This window comes from Pomacea canaliculata, linkage group LG4 (genome assembly GCF_003073045.1).
Source record: "Pomacea canaliculata isolate SZHN2017 linkage group LG4, ASM307304v1, whole genome shotgun sequence".
Lineage (NCBI taxonomy): Eukaryota > Metazoa > Mollusca > Gastropoda > Architaenioglossa > Ampullariidae > Pomacea > Pomacea canaliculata.
Genome location: NC_037593.1, coordinates 24,539,712 through 24,562,310, shown reverse-complemented (window position 1 = coordinate 24,562,310; position 22,599 = coordinate 24,539,712). Strand labels below are relative to the sequence as shown.

The 22,599-nt window shown below is 40.4% G+C and overlaps 1 protein-coding gene across 3 annotated transcripts in view; it reads right to left on the bottom strand.

The window, feature by feature from the left end:
• Positions 1-22,599, bottom strand: part of LOC112562810 (calmodulin-like) — a 42,138-nt gene that overhangs the window by 5,753 nt on the left and 13,786 nt on the right. Inside the window, exons 1-3 of one of the 3 annotated variants that reach the window (XM_025236322.1) lie at positions 16,702-18,439; positions 1,925-1,973; positions 793-945 (exon numbers count right to left, since the gene is read on the bottom strand). In XM_025236322.1, coding sequence (XP_025092107.1) covers positions 793-945; positions 1,925-1,973; positions 16,702-16,887 — 388 coding nt within the window. In that variant the 5' untranslated portion in view covers positions 16,888-18,439. Of the gene's footprint in view, positions 1-792; positions 946-1,924; positions 1,974-16,701; positions 18,440-22,599 lie in introns of those variants that run through there. The other 2 variants (XM_025236323.1, XM_025236324.1) reach the window with 2 other exon arrangements.

Below are 22,599 nucleotides of genomic sequence, written 5' to 3'. Positions count from 1 at the left end.
AGAGTTATCTGACCCCATAAAGAGGAGGAGGAGGAGGAGAGGAGGAGGCAACTGCAGTGTTTTTCCTAAGAAAAAAAGGATTTTTTCTTTGTTAGTAAGACGGGGAAATAAGATCAGGTGAAAATCTCGTGACATTGTTTGAAACAACAGCTCGTCACCATATCTCTCCCTCTTGCCAGTGTAGATAGTTCATGATGTCAGATAATCAGGGGATGGGGAGAATCGAACGGCCACCCTCCTCTCTGTGCCAGCTAGTAGTTCCGTTCCATCTGAGTTTCGTCCCCGCAAGGATGAAAGAATCAAAGAACCTGGCTTTTTAAATAACCAGTCAGATGGGCGTTAATGGATTGCACTCTATGATTCATGGATTTTATTTATTTGTTTATTTATCTCTGTTGTCTAAAGCCCATGTTGAGCAATCTGCTTGAAGGATGTTACACAATCTGGACTCGTCAGAAAATTGGCAAATACGGCTGACTGGTCCAGCATGCATCATGATGAAAGGTTATTCAATAATAAAGGGAGGAATAAATAAAGAGCATAAAATCCAGCATATTATCTGGCAACTTTTTCATTTGTCATTTCTTTATTTTTGTTTGCTCGATATTGTTGTTGTTTATTTCAGAGCCGTAGTCTGTACGCCAAATTTTATTTTCAACATAACAGCTGCATGGCGACTAGTCTGGATTTAAATTACACAACATTTGCACATTTTACAATAATTAAAATAGTAGTAAGGTCAAGGTCAGCGAGGAAAGGTGAAGTCAGTGACTTTAAAGTCACTACACTTACTGCACTGACCTGTGACCTCCAGCTCGTGCCGCGCCTCCTCGAGGTCCTGTTCGGAAGGATTCCACCCGAGACACCTCAACAGCTCGCCCAGGTCTCGCACCTGTATCTTGCCCTTGCCAGCCTTCTCGAACATGGAAAACGCCTGCTTCAGCTCTGCAACATCACCAGTCACGTGGTCCGTTACTGCACACCTTCTGGTACCTGTCCAGTCCAGGACAGCCCGGCAAGGTAGGAATTTTATTGTATTTTATTGTATGATGCCCTACCTGAACTGTAATGAAACTCTACTCGTCAGTTTAAAGAAAGGAAAATAATGAATTAGAAGATGAACTGTAAGTGATTGATGGGCTACAACAATCATGGTTGTGCAAAGTTCCAAGTTGGGAAAAAACAAAAGTAAAACACTTCATTGCAGATTACAAAACCATGTTCCAAAACGAAGAGGTTGTCCATTTAGGTACAGTTATAAGAAATGAGCATAATATGAGAAAAAAAGAGTTCCACGGCATTCTAAAAGTGAATACAGCCAAACAGAGTTTGAAAATAATAATATGAAATAAGGAAGAATGTTGAGAATAAACACTGGCTAACAACATTATTGGTAATGCAGACAGTTTCAGATGTTGCTGCTTCTTCAATGACGCCGGCCTCATACTGAAAAGAAATGTTTAATTGGTCAGACAAATAAATATTGCCAACACATTCAAACAGATACTAAGAATCCAAAAGGCATACACAATGGACAAAACAACAAACAAGAAGACAAAGTAGCAAATAAAAGACACACAAAAAACACATATACAATAATATAAAAATAACCAAGAAACTTTCCATAAACAAACCAGACGGATAATGAAAAAAAAAAAACCAACAGACAAATTCAACAAAAATAAGACAAATAAAAACAAAACAGTCTGAATGATAAAAACAACAACAAATAAACAAGAATAAGAAGAAATGACAAAATCAAACACAGAATATAAGAGGGTAGTACACCCCCCCAAAAAAAAATCAAAACAATAACAAACAAATAAACAAATCAACGAAAGGACAGACAAAAGAATATTGTAGACGAATAAACACCGAATATCCGTGGAAAGAAGAGAAAATAGAAAGGTAATGTAGGTGTTACCTGCTTTCTGCTCGTCAGTCAGTATGATGGCTGTTTCGTGCTGAGGAGGCTGAAAGAAAAGAATCAACAGTAGTGAGATAACTTGGTGTAGTTCAATGGAGTTTATTTTGATATCAACACAATAAAATAAAAATTGAGCATGAGGAATTGAAGAGAAACACGAGCGCTTGACATAAACAAACATCTCCACGCACACAAATAAGAACACCTGGCAGCATCTGCTGTAAATAAACATCCAAGATGCCAGTGGAAACGATCCTTTCATATCCAATTTCAGCCCTGTCGCAACATGCAAATTCTGTCCCCGAAACAGGCCAGAGCAACAAAACCCCGACTTTCCTAAAATAGAAAATAAAATTGTTTTCTCCTTTGCCAAAGAATATTTTTTTAATCAAGGAAATGCATCGCACTTTGTGAACTCCGAGTTCAAGCAGGTCAGGCGTGACTAGAGTGGAGTTGTAATGTGTTTGCATTCATGGCATCTGTGAACTTTGCTCTGGACAACCATTGAGAGGAATGAATGCTTTGTGTGGGGCGATAAATGTTATTGTGTGAAGGCTATCTTTATTTTTGGAAACCTTGTCTTCTCTTTTCGTTTAGGACATGACATCGAGCTACGATGTATACAGCTTGAACATTTAAAAGGCAGTTGTAGCAGTGCTTCTTTGTTCCACTATTGCTCCTCCACAAGTATAAATAATAATAACTTGACATCACACACACAGACACGCACGCACGCACCGCTCCCTAATTTAGAGAATACTCAATGCCATGTATAAAAACAAAAGTATGTAAGAGATAAGAGTTATTCTAATGTAAAATATTAAACGCAGTATACAAACTAAAACATTTGTATCAGGTTGCATTCGAACGCAAAGTTTATATCGCATTAAATGGCGAAAATAGAATGCACTAAACTACTGATATTGCTCTCTCTCTAAATATCAATCTATCCTCTCTGTGCCGTCTGATAGGCAAGGTGACATCTCTCTCTCTATAGATATACATTATTTTTTTGTATTTGCCTTATGGTAGTTATTACTATTATATAGTATAAACTGGTAATAAATCGTTTATTTTTGCAATTTTGCATGAAAAATATGAACAATCGCATTTTCCAAATAGTTGGCTAAATTCATCAGTCTTCTATAAGTTACAAATGGATTATTCCTCTGGGAATGACCTGCGGCAGTTGACGCAATGTCAGTGCCGATGTCGATGATATTAGTTGCTGATGGCAGTTTTAGTGTCACAGTGTCTAGGGTTTCAGTGCTCAGATATGATTGGAATCCATTTTGCTTTGCTCTCTCTCTCTCTCTGTCGTGTGAGGTCTTTGTGTGTACTTCGCGTATTTATGTGCATGTGTGCGCGTGTGGATGGACGGACGGATGTACGGCTATACTGTGTGCGTATGATTCTTTTGAGTAAGAGTATTTGACAGGTGATTGTACTAACCAACCGATTATAAATATTCCATTTATCACAAGGCACGTCTTAATAGTAAGACACATTAAAGATAATGCTTAAACACACATATGCATATGTACACACACACATACACACAGACGCAAACACACGAACAATTACATTTATAAAGTATATGTACAAGAGGAAATAGAACACACACACACACGTGCATGTGTCTATACACGAACACACACACAGCCACACGAGCAAATAACCTGCAGAAGACACGAGACGTACACGTGGACATTTACTGTTTCTATAAAGTACCAGACCATGTATTCTCTACGTGTTTGTCTCTCTGTACCAGCTTCACGAGGTTTCCACAACGGCTTGTAATGCAAGTTAAAGGCCAAGCTACAAATGTCAGAGTGTGTTGTGTGCAATGATCAATTTACTTTTCGTTGATGATATTTTCAAATTGCTGCCACAAAACGAGGACCAACGGCTCAGATGTAAAACATAGTTCTGATAACCTTTATCAGACAGAAAAATCAAACAATCGCGATAGTCCGACATTAAGGCTATTTACTAAAACATTAAGCTAACAAGGTGTTTGTGCAGTTTCCTGGGTCAACCGGGCCTAGACAGCAGACACCCGAGAAAAAAAAGTCTAAAAAAGACAGGAGAGAAAGGACAAGAAAAGGACATCAGAAAATGTGGGCATGGAGGCTGGCGAGGTCTGTCGGTAACAAGCAGCAGGAGAGGACATTGCACTCATGGATTGACTTGTCACGTACAGACCCCCGCTGTATTTATCTCTCAATGGTCTCGGTGAATGCGTCCATTGCGGCTAAATGATACTTTACACAGCGCATGCGCAAACACACCAGGCACTTTCCTTCCGGTCTTTCCTCTCTCCATCTTTTTCTTTTCTCTCTTCTTTCTTAACTTATTCGCTTTTCTCCCTCCTCTACACGCGCAGACAGACAAATTTACCCACAGACAGACTCTTTCAATCTTCTTCCTGCCTAAAATTTAAAAAAAGCATTTAATATCACAAATACATCTTAAAATATTTTCAACTTGTCTTTTAGGAATCTCAAGGTGCACACAAGAAACTATGTTCGTTTTTATTTATTAAAATGTAAGCAGAGACTATATTTCAGAGACTGCATTTGTAAATGGCTTTTTTTAGAATAAATTAAATAGTAGGTAAAAAATAATCTACATTGACATTGGAAAGATCAAAAGAAAATAACAACAAGAAATTTCTGAAACTTCTTTTTTGAATCAGTCAGTGCAACTTCTTATGGTTCACTAACAGCGGAGTCGGAAATATAACAAACTAAAAGTGATTTCAGTCATAAGAAAATCCGTTTTATTTATTTATTTTTTTATATTTTTATATTTTTTTATTTTTTGCACGTGGAAAGACTGCTGTACGAAATGTTTGGTTAACCGAAACTGTAAGGAAACAGTGAATCTGGAGGAAAGAACGAAGGTCTCCATTGTTTTATCGAGATCTCTTTCACACGGTGTGTGAGAGTTTGTTTGTTTGCTTGTTTGTTTGTTTGTTTGTTTGCCTGCGCGTCTCTCACACTGTCTGGCCTCTTTTCCATTCCTACATCCTGGCGTCCTTCATCATGCTACTTTTCCCTACAAATCCCATATTCCACCTGTTTTGAATATTGCCAATGCCTCTCCGACAGGAAGCCTCATAATTTGAATTCATCAAGGTGAGGAGATACAGCGCCGTGGCTAATGTGCTAACAGGGTATTGCGGGTGGCTAATGAACTAACAAGAGAGACTACCCATTCTGAGGTCATCCTGCATAATTCACACCCGGTTAAGGTCAGCGACTGCCTCAACCACAACCCAGCAATGGCTGCTTCTCGTCCTTTTACCGTTTAACTGACAAGACAGGAACTAGCGTGGTCAGAATGTTTTTCTAACAATTGGATAACGCTCAGTTCAAATTTTCGTCAATCTGGACAAACACACTCCTTCTGATGTTAAGAAACAAACACGAGCACAGAAAAATGTAACATTGTGAGGTCACAGAGCCGAATTAACAAATAGTTCTAGGTCTGTGACTGGCTCAGACCTTCACAACATACACGTATCCATGTGTAGTTCTGACGAATGTGTTGTTGACCTCTAGCATTTTATTTAGGAAAGGGAAAAACTGTAATGCACTGGGAATAAGGTTCGGTCCCGTTGTGTTATGAGCAGCAATTATTTTGCTTAATGATTTATCCATAGCTGCCTATAATTATTGAGAATGTAGGCGGGGATAAGGGGGGAGGGGAACAATTGGGACACATATTGTTAACATTTCCATCGGTCCTCCGCCATTTAATGCGGACCTGTTGGAACGGTCACTCCTGGATGATGCTTTCTCCTCTGTTCTTGTGTCTGCTTCCCTTTCTGCGTCTATAAGTGTGTCTGTGTGTACGGTTACACGCGCGCCTGTCTACCGGACCTGGTAATGTAGAAACATGTCGGCATCCCCAGGTTTCCCTTTTCTGGAAACCTTGTTTACGACATTCCTCCCGTTTTCCATTTTTGGATCCTTGTAAACAACGCAGCGTTTTCTCTGTCAGAAGCACGAAAAATACAGAAGTCATGAAAGGTGACATCAAAGTATTCAGCAGAGACCGCTTGTCACATGTGGCTTTCAAAACACTTGCCTGAGGAAGCGCTTGACTGATTGGGTCTATTTGCTGGCAAAAATAAAAGATTTTCTTGCTTCAGAATCCCCCCACCACACTAACCAACCAACCAACCAACCAAACCAACCAACAACAAACAAACAAACAAACAAACAAACAAACAAACAAACAAACAAACAAACAAACAAACAAACAAACAAACAAACAAACAAACAAACAAACTAACAAACAAACAAAGAATACCAAAATCCTTCCCAGTCTCTGAGCATCTATTTGCCACATACAAAGTTTCTAGTTCACATTTAACGATGCAGACATCGTAAATTTAGGAGACAAGGAAGTGAAATTAAAACCATTGTTTATTTTATTCACATTTTTTCTTAGCTACACCAATCAGTCATGTATTCGTTTCTTTTGGCTAAAAGGCTCTCTTGTGGGCTTTTAACTTTTTTTCATTTTCTTGAATATTGAAGAACAGAGCTGGCAACATTTTCATTCCTCACATAACAACGATCGACCTATGAAGCTAAAAGAAATAGAACTGATGTTTGTATACTTATAGACAACTGGTGAGCAGTCTTTAGTTCATTTTCTTGATGTATTTAATAAATTTGTGCAGACTGTCACGTGTACGGTATTATCCGACCTGCCTGAATGGACACATCACCGACACGACAGATGTGTATGATATAGATATGATATAGATATGATATAGATATTTTAACATTCTAAAACACATAAAAACCAGCACTGTCATCTCCAGTCAAGAGTTAAAAGAACAACACAGCTCTCTACGATGACTCAATCACAAACTGTAACACACAAACACTAATGCACTAAACTTTAGAAGTAAAAGATGTTAAAAAAAAACAAAAAAAAACAAAAAAAAAAAAGACCGTAATATGTTATTTTTTTCAAAAATTCTCTTATCATTTATGAGGTCGAACTTGAAATTGAACTAAAATCCCGCAGCACAACCAGCTTGATGTACAAAAATCGAGAATGCTTATAAAGCTCTTTGTTATGTTCTTAATGTTTTTTTGTTGTTTATTTATTTATTTTTTTGTGTGTGTTTTGGTCATGCTTTTAAAAATGCAGTGTGCTTTTAATGCCTCAGGGTCTAGAGATTAAAACGCGACATTCTTTCTCGACATTCTGTCCACATAGAGCAGCTGGTAATCTGAGAGGATTTCTTTTCTTTAAATGGTTTGCTGGTCTTTCAGAGAAACATTGAGACTTAAATGGAGATGTGAGGATCGATATGGCGGACTGATTTCTCCAAGCTGTCGTCTAAGCATCGAGAAATTTGCCTCAGTGCCCTGTGAGAGAGAGAGAGAGAGAGAGAGAGAGAGAGAGAGAGAGAAGAGAAAGAGAGAGAGAGAGAGCTGGCTATGACATTTCTCTTAAAAATCACTCAACACAAAGAACACTTTCCCGTTTGAGTGTTTGTTTGCATGTGCTTGCGCCTGCAGTGAGTGCGTTGGGATGTGTGTATGTGAATAATTATGATTGAGAGAAAGAGAGAAATAGTGGGGTAAGTGAAAGAAAACGTAGAAGGAAAGGGAGGGAGGACACAGGGAGACACAGACATGAGAAATTGTGAGACAAAAAAAAAAAGTGTGAGACATATAAAGTATGTGAGACAAAGAAAGACTGTGAGGAAGAGAATGTCATTGACACAAAGATTGTGACACAAAATGTCTGTGAGACACAAAGACTGTGAGACACAGAAAGAAAGTCGAACAGTGCAGCTAGCTGGACTACATTAGTAACGGTGGCTGGAAGAACAGAAAGTTTTCTCAAAAATTGGAGAGCAGCGAGTCCTGGGTACGACTTCTGTACTCATCTACCCCACGTACAGCAACAGAGCTTCATACTCTCCTCTTATTTATGTCTCCTTCATTTCTTACTCTCCGACTTCCTGATAGTCTTGCGTCGACGTTTGAAAGGTAATCACTGTAAGACGATAGACATCGAAGACCGGAAATGACGTTACAGGGACACAGACGATTGCGTCCCTTTGGTGCTCCGTGGCCATTTCTACCTTATTTCTTTGATGGAGCCCACTCTCCATACACTTCTTCTCCTCCTCACCGCCCATCCTCCTCCATCTCTCACCCTCTCCCTCCATCCTCTTTTGCATTCTCCGACTTTTCTGTTGTAATACGCTGACAATGCAGCGGGGGTCATTAAGGGAGACAATCTCACATCTGCCGTCTGCGAAGAGATGGTTGTCATGGGAACAGGTTGCATGGCGGTGGCACTCTGCTATGCTGGTGCCTGTCTGACACGTTTTCTCGGGGAACCCTCATCTAAGAACACGAGTCTGCCACCTTCTGTCTATCTCCAGAGGATGAGACAGATTTGGAAGCGGTACTTATCTCTAAGCCCTCGTCTTCACTAATCCAATGAATCAATATTTTTTGTTAATCGAAAAAAAAATGCGATGGCCGAGAAGAGGAAAGATTCATTGGACGCTTCACCAGTGACATAAGTAAGGTAAGTTTCGGGTGAAAAAAAAAAAAAATGCAAAAATTAGTTTGTACGAGAGGAAATATATTTTCCTTTGTACGCAGCATGTTCAATTAACACTTCGCTCCTGTCTCTAAAGAAAAGAAAATCGTTTTTGCAACCTTTAGCCGCATTTCTTGCCACTGACCCAGAGAACAGTCAGCGTTTGTCTGTGGTAATCAGAACACAAATGGTATTAACACACGTGTGCATACCCCTCTACCCAATTCACGTCTGTTTGACCGTTATACACGTCACGTCTACCCATGATTCACATCTGCTTCACCATGGTACACAGGTGTTAACTTGTAATCTAATCTGTTTACGCGATACACGAATATTTGTTGACCATAATTCACATCCTTCTCACCATGACATGCTGTGTCACCCATGATCCACGATACACAAGTATTACCCAGAGTTCCAGACGAGTTTACCATGATACCTGTCCTGTTTGTCTTTGTAGCCACGGTGCACATGCATTTACCCATGTGTCTACCCACGAAGAACGGTTTAGCTCTGTGCTTTATAGTCTCAAACTGCCGGCCTTGGTTATTTTAAGTCGAGTCTGCTGGTACCTGAAGAAAACAATTTTACTTTAAGTAATCAAGATGGCTTTTCGGATAGTAGCGGCAGCAGAAGGAATCAAGCTGGCACATAAGTAGGATGAGTATCATCACGTGGTGGTGCTGGGGATGATAACGATGATGATGATGATGATCATTACCAAGTGATGATGATTACCAGTTGTCTCTCTATCTCACACACACATATATATATAGAAAGTCGTCTGGTGTGACGTCACGGAGTCAGCTGGGCAAGTCGAGGTCAGGGGTCACAGTCCATCAAAGACTGAGAGATATGCCCACCCGCGACACAGGCCGAGGCCTCAGAGACAACTTCCACGACATTTACAGACACGTCCGGCCTGGGACAAAGGAGACGCTCTCTGCCATATACATAATGTACTCGACAATCACGACAAGGTGCCTGGTGATGACGTACTCGTTGTCATAGCAACCGGCCGTGGGATGTGGCACTTGCCGGTTTCACGAGCAGAAACCTCCACTTCAAATAAACAAGAAAGAGAGATGGAAGTAAAAGAAGGATTAGTCTTCATTCTTTGAAGCGAGACTTTTGAAACTTGTGGTTGACCTCGTTCGATGTGTCTGCCAGCGTGGAGGGAGCCATGGCGGGTGGTTAGTGAGAGACAACTCTGGTCAACGTGCTATGCATTACTTCCCTTCTTTCACAGAGGGTTAGGAAGCGATGGCATCAAACGTGCACACAAAAGCTTTTAATGAATTTAAAAATAAAATGGATTGGTGAGGTCCTTAACACCGCCACACGTATTTTAATCAGATTTCTTTAAGTTTCCTTGCGTTAGGTTAAGACTGGATTACGAGGCCAGAATGAAAGGAACAAAGACACACGACATTTATACGCGTGAAATCCCTACCTGACCTGACTTCCTCCAACACGAAAATGATCTTTCTTTCTCTCTTTCTCACTCTCTCTCTCTCTCTCTCTCTCACACACACACACAGACATAATTCGAAAAGATGAATAGTTGATTTATTATGACTACACAGAGACCACACTCTCCTAGAATAAATGAATGAACAAATAATCCTAGCCATCCATCGAATTCCAGATAAGTGAGAGAAAAACATGAAGCCGCCACAAACGGAATATTGACTCTCACCTCAGAATTGCTCGTTGAGAGAATCATTGGCTGATTCTCACGCTTTTATCTTAAACCACACACCTCTACCTGTCGTGATATATTCGACCACAAGTTCCACCTGTTGTGTTATCTTAGATCATACTTTTACCTGCTGTTCTATCATTGATCATACTTTTCACCTGTTATGTTATCTCTGACCACACTTCACACTTTATATATTTTTTTCGATCTACCCTCTCTTGTCCTTCTTCCATTGACTCTTTGGTCTTTTTTAATACTGTACATTTACATCGTGGTCGCCCTATGCTCCACTGGGGGCGATTAGGAGGAGGAAGAAGAAGAACAACAACAACAGCAACAAAACAACATCATCGTACTCGTTATGATGTTATTCATTTATACAATTTCAGCAGCGGAAAAAATTTATGACAAAATCTTCATAATAAAAAAAAATCATAGTATCGTGCATAAGGGATGTACAATAGCAAGCCTGATCTACGTAAATAGATGAAAGATAATCACAAATAAATAAAATAAAACAGCCTTTAGATCAGGTGGCAATGTGTCGGCGCTAAACAATTTATCCTCGCGGGACATCGCCACACCATAAGAAGATAAACCGCAGTGTCGAAACCATTTTGAAATATTGGTTTGCAGACAGCTTGCAGAGCATTCCCCTGGCAGACCTCAGTGGCGAGACCTGCCTCATCTGGAGCACCGCGAATGCGAGGCCAATTACACAAGTCTTCGCCATCTTGGGACCCGCCGCAAATGGTCTCTTCCGTCTAACGGATTGTCTAACGGAAGCTGCGTGGTTAGAGCACTGGTGTCCCCGCCAGGGGGCGCACACCCACTGATACACGTGGCAAAGCCCCCCACTGGCCCTGTTGTCGAATGGGAACCTGAAACCTTGGGAGTCTGGCCCCAAAAAGTGAGGTCCTTCCTACATCAGTCCCCAGCGACACGAGGTTCTGGAATAATCTGTAGGTTATATATCTAAGGCGACTTCCAGTCTTCCTCTCAGTTCCTGTTTACAGACTCTGAGCCAAGGCTAACAATAGCAACAATAACAACATCATTGTGTAATCTCACTTGAAGATAGGCTCGATAAGCTTTCCGAAACAAACTAAGTACAAATGTATAAAATATAGACTAAAAATGAGCATAAATACCTTTCAGATATAACATGAGGTAACAAGATATATATATAAGCACAAAAAATACATGCCAGTATAAGAGGAAGATCTCACAAAGTAGAGAAAAAAGCAGTTCAGGACTTATGTGGATGTGAAAGACCTACAACAATCAGATGAATCGTCATGAAATATCAAACAACAACAGTTTGACATACTGCAATCATATGAATCCTCATGAAATATAGAAGAAGAAGAAGAAGAAGAAGAAGAAGAAGAAGAAGAAGAACAACAACAACAACAACAACAACAACAACGCGCTACGCACCATTAGTCACAGAATGTGTAACCATCCAATCTGGTCAAACATTCCTGGGATTATGTTACACACTCTGTTACAGTGACATCAAGGCTGTTACAGAGAAAAAATCCTTTAAAAAAATGGTGAAAGAAGAAAGTCGATGATGTAAACCATCTTACTTTTCAAAGCTTTTGTACCACTTCGTAAAGCTCTGTCTTCGTGAATGCTTATGTCTGTGCCGTATGTAGACATCAGAAGACACCACGAAGATCGAAAACACTACAATTAAACATTTCTGATTGAATTTCCACAAACTGCGATCTCTCTCCGGGAATAAACGGTTGTCAAAGCGAGGAAAGCTAATAACTCAGCAGACGACACCAGGCAGAATGTCTCAGAAAAATGTTCTCCACACTGGAGGATCGGTGATTGCGACACAGCAGGCGGCTGCCTGGATATTGCAGTCCGTGGACCGTGTCCTAAATCATCTCACCCCGACACAATTCTTGAAACTCCCTTGGTTATGATTCTAGAAACAAATAACTAAAGCATCAAGTCTGTCTACGGTCAAAACGATTCCTCAAGGTTTTCATCTCGATCAAAAAGAAGGGAATGAGAGAAGAGATGCAGAAGAGATAGAGCAAAGGAAGAAGGGAGGGAGAGGTTACTCTGTCCAGTACATAGGGAATATTTTATTGTTCTTATTGTTACCCGCAGGATCGATGTCAACATCTTCTTGCAATTTCATGTCACGCCTGGTCAATGTTTTGGAGGGAAATGACATCAAAGAACATGTGCGCCATGAAATGTTGTTTGGATGATCGTCCTTCACCTTGTCCTCCTCCTTCTTTGATGTGCACCGACTGACCTTTTGTCGGTGACTTTCTAGGCATCGTAATGTTTGCCTTTCATACAGAATTTGTTGTTAAACTTCAGCCATGTTCACTCACAAAAATTATTTCATGTTATGTAGTTCCTGTTAATTACTGTTTGGACTTCTTTTTCTTACTGTTACATCCTGCAGTCCAAGACATGTCTAAATCCTTCTTAGTCTTAATGAATGTCTTCGTTGATTTTTTCTCTCTCCTTTTCTTAGCTTCCTTCTTTCTTCCACTCTTGTTGGATTATAATTTTTTTATACTAGGAAATTATCTTTCCTTGATTTATTCTCTCTTTCTCTAATCCGGGCATTTCGCCGTCTCTGTTTGGTCTTAACTACACTGAAAACGTCTTCAGAAACTAAAAAGAGAGACATAAAAGAAAAAAGAAATAAAATAAAATGTTGAAGAGCATCTAGTGCACTCGAAAGATTTAGTATGTGTCCGAATTTATTTTTAGGCGCGTAAGTAAAGTATGTCAAGTATATGAAAAGTGAAGGATGTCAAAAAATTGTTTACCTGATGCTGACCGTGTTACAGAGCTCATTGTATCCATATGAAGAGTTGTACCTCTTATCACATCGATTACCCTTTCAAGTGAAGCGTTTATTGATTCACTCAATCAAAGACGAGAACCTTCTGCCCTTCCTTAAAGTGTCATGCACTTCTTTATCCCTTGTGTCGACCTTCTTTATCCCCTAAGTACAAACCTGTTGCCATTGTTTATCTAAGAGCATCAGCACCTGGTTTATCTACTGGTAAAAGAGTTCTCCATATGTTAGTAACAATGTCTAGTCCTTAGTTACCCCCGTGGTAACAGTGGTATTTTTTTGTTTGTTTATTCGCTAGGTACTATTGGTATTTTCTTCTTTAAGAGCGTTGTGTTGATAAACTAAAATGTTTATCCATTAGATGTTAGTGTCATGTCCTTGTTTATCTTCTAAGTACGCGTGGTTGGTCCTTGTTAATCCTCTGGATAGAGTAAGCATGGGATAGTTCATGACTGGCCGTCCTTCGTGCGTTCAAACAACTCCTTAGCTTTCATCCTTCTCTGTCTCGGAGAGATTTGCTGCTGATGTTCACGGCAGTCGTGGGTACATCAATCATTTACCAGCTAATTTTAACGGATCGATATTTTCCTTAATAACCCCACCCCATTCACCACCACCACCACCACCACCACCACCACCACCACCACCACCACCACCACCACCACCACCACCACCACCCACCACCACCATGACATCACCGGGTTATTTTTAGCTTCATTTTTTTTTTGTTCGTTCTTTCAGCGACTTTCCAAATCTCTTGCGATATAAGCGATGTGTATCCTAGGGTACCCGACCCTCCGAGGAATAGATCGGAGAGATGCAGAGGTGACTGGCAGACTGGTCTAATGTGACAGGAAATTGTGTTGCCTACTCACAGGGTGTACCGTGAGAGAGCCCGCCAATGATTAATGTATGGCCGCTGTGTTGTTTTGTCTCCTCCGTCTGGCTTCCACCATCACCCCTGCAACCAACCCACCACAGCTTACTTCTGCACTAATTTACAGTGTACTGGAGTCGTTAAGACATTCACGTGACACCCCTAAGGTCAAAAGGTTGTGGAGTTCGCTTCTGTTATCTCTCGACCATCGTGTATGCACTCCTGGATCCACATCAAGATATGACTTAACATCTGTCTGTCGGGGTCAATCTTTTAATTTCCCTGGGTTATCTCTCCTTGTCGATCAGTGGTTTGATTTCCCTATTGGTCAAAATTAATTATTATTGAGGTGTCACGCATAATTAAACTTATCCTGTCTTGGTGAAGCGCTTACTCACCTGGACAAGGGTCACAGGGTTCAGACAAATTTTCTCGTAGCTGATCAAATAATGTAGAGTATTTCGACTGTCAGAGAAACCTTCAAATACAGACCTAAAATTATCACTTTATTTGAGCTGCTTTTTATTATCGTCAGCCCCTGACAAAGGGAGGTAACGAGTGGTAAATAAGCAAATAAGCAACAGCTTGCACATAACGAGCGTCTAGTGGCGGCTATTGTTTGAATTGTCGATCGTCTGCTAAACTACCAGGTAGTTATTGCCATTGCCATACAATGCGAACGATTTTGTCATTCTAAACGCGGAGCATGAGAAGGACAAACCACACATCCGGTAGTCTAGTCACTTGTCACCACTGAAGTCAGAAGGCCCCAGAGTCAGTTCTCGTCTCGGGACGTACTGTGCATGGAACACCCGTTCACAGGACCTTCCTCGGGGTTTTTTTTTGTTTTGTTTTTGAATATTCAAGTTTTCTTCTCCATCCCTGAATCATCAAACTCCCCTATAGCGCAAAAATTGCCTCAAAATGGAAGAAGCACTTTCATTCTTAACTAACCAACAGCCAACCACAGCCACAATAACAAGTTCTCGGATTCTAAAAAAAAAAAAAAATAGAATGTTTAGAAAGGTGATTAAAGGGTTGAATCAAACTATTGCCAAAACATCTCTGTCTCGCTGTTGCCTGCGCAGAAAATGTCAGCTCTCGGTCAACCAGTCAGAAGGCCAAAGCCAATCACGTTTTACCACTCAGTAATTGTCGGAGGCTGTGAAGACCAGTGTGGAAGAGGATACGGGAAAGACCACAAAAGCTAGTAAAACCCCCGTGCTTAAAACAATTTTTTTCTTTTCTTTATTTTCTTTCTTTTCTTCTCTCTCTAGTTTCATTGCTCACCCTCCTGTTCTGCGTCGGACAACCTCTCCTCCCGTCGTCCTTTATTAGGAGCACTTCCTTCAAAACCGAATTAACAGAACTATATCTGTGCTCTTGGAAATGAATTATTGATGCCCTTTCTACGCCTCACACACTGGCTGAGGGAATCGATTCACTTCCTTAATTTACAGTGTAATTAAAACAGGGCCAATCCGTGACCCTAATTACGTGCGCGGCAATTAAAGAGATCACGAGAAGTAGCAGTACTTGTCTGAAAGGACTTTGAGTTCATTAGCACGTGAGCCTGGATGGTTGATGGAATTCGAGATGGAGTTGCTACCACAAGGAACGAGACCTGGAACTAGTTGAAGATGTGTAGTGGGGTTCAAAATTTTTTCTAATGACCTCAGTGCAAGATACTATTTCATCAAAGCTGGGTAAATCCCACCCGTCCTCTTCTTCCTTCTGTTAACGCATTACAGGGCTTCTGCTAAGGCTAAATTCTTTGGGGTCCCGGGACCCCTTCTTCAGATTTTTAAGCGGTCCCTGTTCTTTGCCCAAATTTGAAGGGGACCCCATTGACGAAAATTGAAGGGGTCCTCTGAACTTTTAATGCGTACTGTACGCAATTTTTTGCGTAAGCAGAAGCCCTGCGGCATACAAAACATCATCATGTCCAGAACGAGGCCAGCAACGCAGACGTCACAATTGTACATGAATATTCTTCCGTTACAAAGGGCTCAACCAATGGGAGAGCTGGGATCATATGTTAATTAGGCGTCTCTCTGAACAAAGGTGATGGTCTCTCTTTTTTCCTACTTTTTTCTTTATGTCTCTGTTTCTCTCTCATACAAAATAGAATAATTTTAAAAAAGAAAAGATTAAAGGTGGACACTTTCCTTTCCTGTTGACTGTACCAATCACGGCAGACAAGACATAAAACAAATGTAATTATCGTGATTAGTTTTACTGTTTCCTACATAAAGCTGGAGCGCTAAGGCTGTTGGGATGTATGACGCAGTGGCGCTCACGTGATATATTATTTGTGGAGCAAAAGCCAGGGAAAGTGTCATCGGTCGATAAGGCATCCATTTTGTTCCACCTGGATACCTGTCAATTTGATTTGTACTGGATTGACAATGGCAACATGCAAGAGAGCAGCACTTCAGTTTGTCCACCAGAACTCTAAATCAAATTTACACCTACACGGTACAGAAAGAAAATAAACAGAGCTCTTTGTATTGACACTATTCAGAGAAGTCCTCTTTCTTATTCTCTCTCTCTCTTTGTTTGCTTATGCTAAACTGAAAGGTTGCGAACACACAGACGTTCTTACAGACCTACGAACAGATAGAATTGTATTCCTTTCTTCCCATCTCAAGAAAGTCAAATTAGACACATAGAAAGGTGGACACACAGAGTTTAAAAAGAAAGAAATTTCCATTAAAGTTGGATACACGAAAAGCCCAAAGTACCAAAAAAATCTCTACCTCAGCCTCGATCTCAGAACCCGTGGACCCGATATCCGATGACCGGCTCCTGGTGATGACGGCTGGCTTTTCTCTCTGGCATCTGTCCGGGGCGTCCATCGCGGACAACTTCCGGATCCGGCTCAGACCCGCACACACCCCTCCTGGTTTTCCTCCACTTCCGCTTGAGCTGCCCTTTCGAGACATTTGTTTCTCTACTATTGATTCCAAGTCCAAGATTTTTTTTTCAAATTTCTTTGTAACATATACTTGCTCGCTTCCTAGACAGCTCGCCCTGGAGACTGCTTGTCTGAGTTGTGGGCCAAACGCTAGTAGCTCGACAGACAAGAAGATGGTCCGACCTTTTGCTGAAGGTGAGACGATTTCTAGATAAGGCCAGACTGTTTGATGAAGACACTGCACGGTGGAAGCACTCTCCCTTCAAGCCAGCCAACCGTGTCATTGGGTCTTGTGAAGGTCTCTAGCTGCCTTCCTAGTCGCTGACTTGCCTCTCACTTCACTGATAGCAGCTGAATCTTGGCCATAGTCAGCGCATTCGGAAAAAGAATTGTCAGTGTGCTTCATTCGTGAAAACCTATTCACATCCAGATTCAGACCTAATCTCTTACTCTCCTATTTTGCTGATAAAAGACAATTGACGGGCAAGAGTTCTCAAATGAAAAGTCTGTTCAATGCGGACAAAATGTGTATTAAATTTTCACTCTTCTCGATTAAACAATCAAGATTGTTGAGAGCGGAGAGTTATTCTGTTCAATCCCTGTTGTTTCCGACTCTTGGAATTATTGTTCTTGGACGTTGAAGGAAAGGTGTCGTCGCTGCTGAAGTTGAACGTTCAGGGCCGTGTACAAAATTGCTAGTTCAGTGGAAGGAATGAGACACGGTAGAAGCACGGTACCCTGCTTTACTTCTGTTTAAGTACTTTTGTCCGATCTCTCTGTCTTTCCCTTTCACTCAGCCAGATCAGGTTGGTTTTTTCAAACTCCTCGACGTCTGAAACCACACGCACACACAAATCAGCGTTTGTGTCGTCTGCTGTCTGAGGTGAAACTATCTCAAACGGTTTCCTAGTCTTGATAAACGATTAATTTCTGGCGTAGATCGCGGTCACCACCTGTTCCTCCACTGGAAAACCATCTTGCCAGGCACACTGAGGCAGGTGATTAAGAACAGTTCAGCTGGAGAACAGACAGGTCCCAGGTGAATTTTTCCTACCGTTGATGTTGGCTCTTCAGGTAGGTATGAGTGAGACTGGATAACGGAGAGGCCAACACAACTATGTGCAGGTTTACAATACCTGGACACAGCTCGCCTGAATGATACACCTACTCGTGAGCAGCAAGGTGACACCTGTTTCAAACACACATGCGACCTGGTGCTGCACCAGGTGAAAGCATGTGCTGAGAGCTCAGCGAAGTACGTCCACGTTGAAATACTTCACCAGTCGGAATACCATCATTGTTCTTTGATGCTAAATTTAACTCCTTTGTCGGCACTGTCCCCCTTTTCCCCAAAGCGAGACTAGATTTTCCCCCCAGTTGCCGCGTCCTCTTCGGAAACCTCAAAATTTTGTCAGGAAGGCGACCAAAGTGGGAGCAGATCGCTTGTGCCAGCCGCCAGCATCGCCGTGGTCTTCACGCAATACCAACGCACGCACGCGCGCGCTCGCGCTCTCTGCAAGCTCTGGCTAACTGTACTCCATTAGTTGACACCAAGTGTGGAGCAGAACGACTGGATAATGGCGCACAGGGCACGGCGTGCCACTCCATTGTGCTCGGGCAATTTCGGATGCCCCGTGCCCCCTCTGATACTATGATCAGGGAGTGTTTGAAGTAGAGTTGGGTATCGCTGTTGGGTTTGGTGTTTGGAAGATAACTTGTCCGTGTTGATGTGCATCCATCGGTTGGTTGATGGAAGATAACGTGTCAGTGTTGATATGCATCCATCGGTTGGTTGATGGAAGATAACGTGTCAGTGTTGATGTGCATCCGTCGGTTGGTTGATGGAAGATAACGTGTCAGTGTTGATGTGCATCCATCGGTTGCTGGACAGACGATGGTTTGCACGTGCGTTTCGTTGTTGATCTTGAGGACAAGAGAGGGTGCGTTTCGCTCACATCAGTTGACCAGTAAAAGGTTTCAGTATCTGGTTAGTTTGTGCATTCACCTTCTTTGAGAGGACAGCAAATAAAGAATTGCTGAAAGGAATTTGAGAATGCTGATGATCTTATAACACATTCCATCACACTGAGCCTCTGTCCTCGGCTTACAGACACTGCTTCTTATGCACTTTTAAAATGCTTAAATCAACTTCTGCTGAAATATATATTTACACAACAATCTTTTAAAATGTAACTTAAAATAGAGTTTCCAGTAAGGGATATATATATATCAGAAAAATTAGGTAGTCATGTGCAAGATATCTCTCAGACAGACAGACACTTGCCATTTGTAATTTATAACTAAGTATAGTCACTCAATTAAAGTCTTCATATCATTGCGGACGGTAGAGACACACGTTTTGCTAAATCAGAGAACACACAACTATATCCACTTATTTGAAATTCATTTGTGTTTATGTCGAATATGAAATTCTATGATATAATACTATCATGTAAAGTAATATTGTATATGTTTATTATTTACATAAAAACTCATATTAAAAAAACGCATTCTTTCTTACTCGTCTAAAATTTCTCAGACAGAAATACCACTTGCTGCCCCAGCTGTAAACTGTGAGGCATGTCCTTCTCAACAATCGACATCCTTTGCGCTTTTCCACGAGATATTTTAAGGAAAAAGCAATCTGCTAAGAGCATCCTATGGTTCTGAGGTGAACAATGCGTGCACTTCATTATCAATGGCGCTGGTTTAAAAAAGTAGAGATTCGATTTTTGTAAACTGCTGCTTTTGTGGCCGACAGTATCTTGTAAGCGTTAAACCCTAACTTCCGGTTCGCAGGCTAACGAATGCATTAAATGCTGTTTGGATGTCAGGATTAATAAAGTACACTGGCTGAACTTTCATTCATGAACTTGTCATCATTCATACTCGTCGGGTGAGCACTAAGGTTCTCACCAACAGACTTCACAGACCGCACATTCAGCACAAGTGCCTACAGCCGCCATGGCAAATCGTTACTGACTTCCGGTACAGGCAAAAAGGTGACCTTTCTGGTGTTTTAGTGATGTAAACATGGACTTGAAATACTTTGGCCAATACCTTGATAGAATTATAATTGACAATGCATTTTTATTCTGATTTTATCAATTAAAAATATAATAATGAAAGTGTGTGGTCCCTGCCATTCCCTGGCAAGTTCCAAACCAATTAAAACTTCAAAACACTGTTCACAACATAGAATGGCATTATTAAACTAATTGCTATTACTTGTACCTCTGTCTGAAATGTTGAAACAAATTCAATAGAAGGTTTTACATGAAGTTATTGGCATTAAATAAAACAACCTGGCATACATTTATCATAGAAGCTTTAGGAATTATAAAAATGACAGCAGGACTTTAGCAGCATTATTACTGTATAGATTAATGGCATCTGATGAACTGAGCAATAAAACTGTTACCAAAATACAAAATGTAAAAACGTCAATGAAGTTAATATAACTGTTCACGTCACAGAGTGTAAAAATAAACGATCAATCTTTGTATTGTTATCTTTAACCTTATCATTATTATTTTATTTACACAACTGGGTAAACTGATTCTACATTATGAATGTTTTGTTCACAAAGAAGTTGCTTTTTGCCAAAACTGAATTATTGACACCATATTCCACTAACAATAAATACAATAGAAAAACCTTGATGCTGTTTAAATAATACATTCTTTGATTACTCAAGGCTGATTTCCAGAACCAATCCATTTTAAAGCTCATTGTAGCCTTCTATGATGGAACTGATGGTAACCTGAATATGTAAACACACCTTTGCACGTGAAAAAAATCCCTTTGATTAAAAGCATTTTCTTAAAACTAATTTAGTGAACATTAACTCATGAAGCTTCTGCTAGATAATCTTTCATTGCTTATAGTGTTGCAAACTGTATCTTTTGAAAAAATCTTCAAGTGTCACTTGCATTTGCCGAAGTTTTCTCCACTGAACGACGGACAAGTATGTTTCAACAAATGTTTACATTTTCACTTAAAAAGTATGCAAACAAATCAACATGCATATTTACACATGAAAAGACTTGTTAGTATCTGTCGTCTGTCGATTTGTGCAACCATTCCTACAAATGATAAGAAATGTTTGGGGACTGGTTATGTAAACACACATAAGCTTTAATAGTTGAAGTTCCCCGAGCTTTGTCGCCGAACTCGAGGAAATCTTTTCTCCAGAGATCATAGAAGTATCTGTTCCCACTCCCAAATTCAATGATACCTCTTTACACAGAAACAATTTTATTTTCCTACTTTAAAGACATTTTATAGGTCTACCGGGAAAGTCTCAGCATCATAATAAATTTAATAAATAATATTTCATACCTTTGACCTAGAGATACACATATAAGAGACGATTAGGAGCAAATGCGTTATCTGTTTAAGAACTACTTTTGTCTAGTCTCTGTCTACAACATATGTCAGTTTTGTCAAAATGTTTTCCCAAAGCAGATACATTATTTGAGCTTGATTGCTTTATACATTAAAAATTCTTATTATTTTATTCTTTCCTCTCATGTCCAACACAATCCCCGTCACTTAAAAATCTCATCTTGATAGAAATTTGTTTATTAGTATGGATATAATATTTCTATTATATTTGTTTATTATATGGAATGGAGGGCGAGATACAGGGAGTTATGGGGTAAAGATGGAGAGAGGGAGACAAACAGAGATAAAGACAACGACACAGAAAGTGTGTGTAGATAAAATTTCAGATAAAACATCAGATTAACCAGAGTTTATTATCGCTGGAAACAATTATTTTGACCACCGCACTGAAGCCGATAAAAATAAGAGGCGATAATAAAACAAATATGTCTAGATAGTATGAAATGAACAACTACTAATATTATTGGTCTCTAAAGTGCAGATTTTAGGGCACTTCACCGAGAAAGCACAGAAATGTAGATTATTTGTCAGGTCTAAGAATCACACAGCCAAAGCACCATCATCTTCACCGGCAATAGCCTTATGTAAAGATTTCAACACACAGCTCGTGCCACCTTTGTGATGTGAGGAGAGCTCCAGATGTCGGGCGCTAGAAATATAAAACCACATTGTTTCTGGGGCTGACAACAGCTGCGACATCATCGACACTGAACAGAGCAGTCCATAATTATAGACCTGGCCAAGTCCACGTTGGAATATTGAATAGCACGCAGAATATTCTAGTGTGCGGGTCCCGCCTGTCCGACAATGCGTCCAACGAAGACATTGTTTCCATGCAACCAGTTCTTGAGCAGATGAATCTAGCTTTGAATATTTAGTGTCGAAATATTTTGTAATTTAAAACTTGTCGGCAAGATGGTCGATACAGTTGTGGTCTTTGTAGTGTAGGATGTAGGTTAGACACTTTGCATCACAATAGCGAGAATCACATTCACCTTTGTCGGAGACCGGACAAGATGAGTTTGGGTGTGCGTACGCCAGTATATATAAAGTATGTTTGCTTGTATGTGTGTGTGTTGACATAAATATAGGAGACACACAAAGGTTTAATGTTGAATCTACTAGGCAGGGAGATGAGACACTTTACATATTACCTTCCCTCCGCTCCTAAACTTCATTTCCCGTTAATAGATATTTCGATCAATGGATTCTATTCTGTCTGCTCTCCAGTTCATTGTTGCTACTGTCAACAGATGGCAGGTATGTGTTTGAATATGGTAAAATTTCGCTCCCGTGAACATGCTCGCGTTGTTTCGAATATAATTTTGCATTT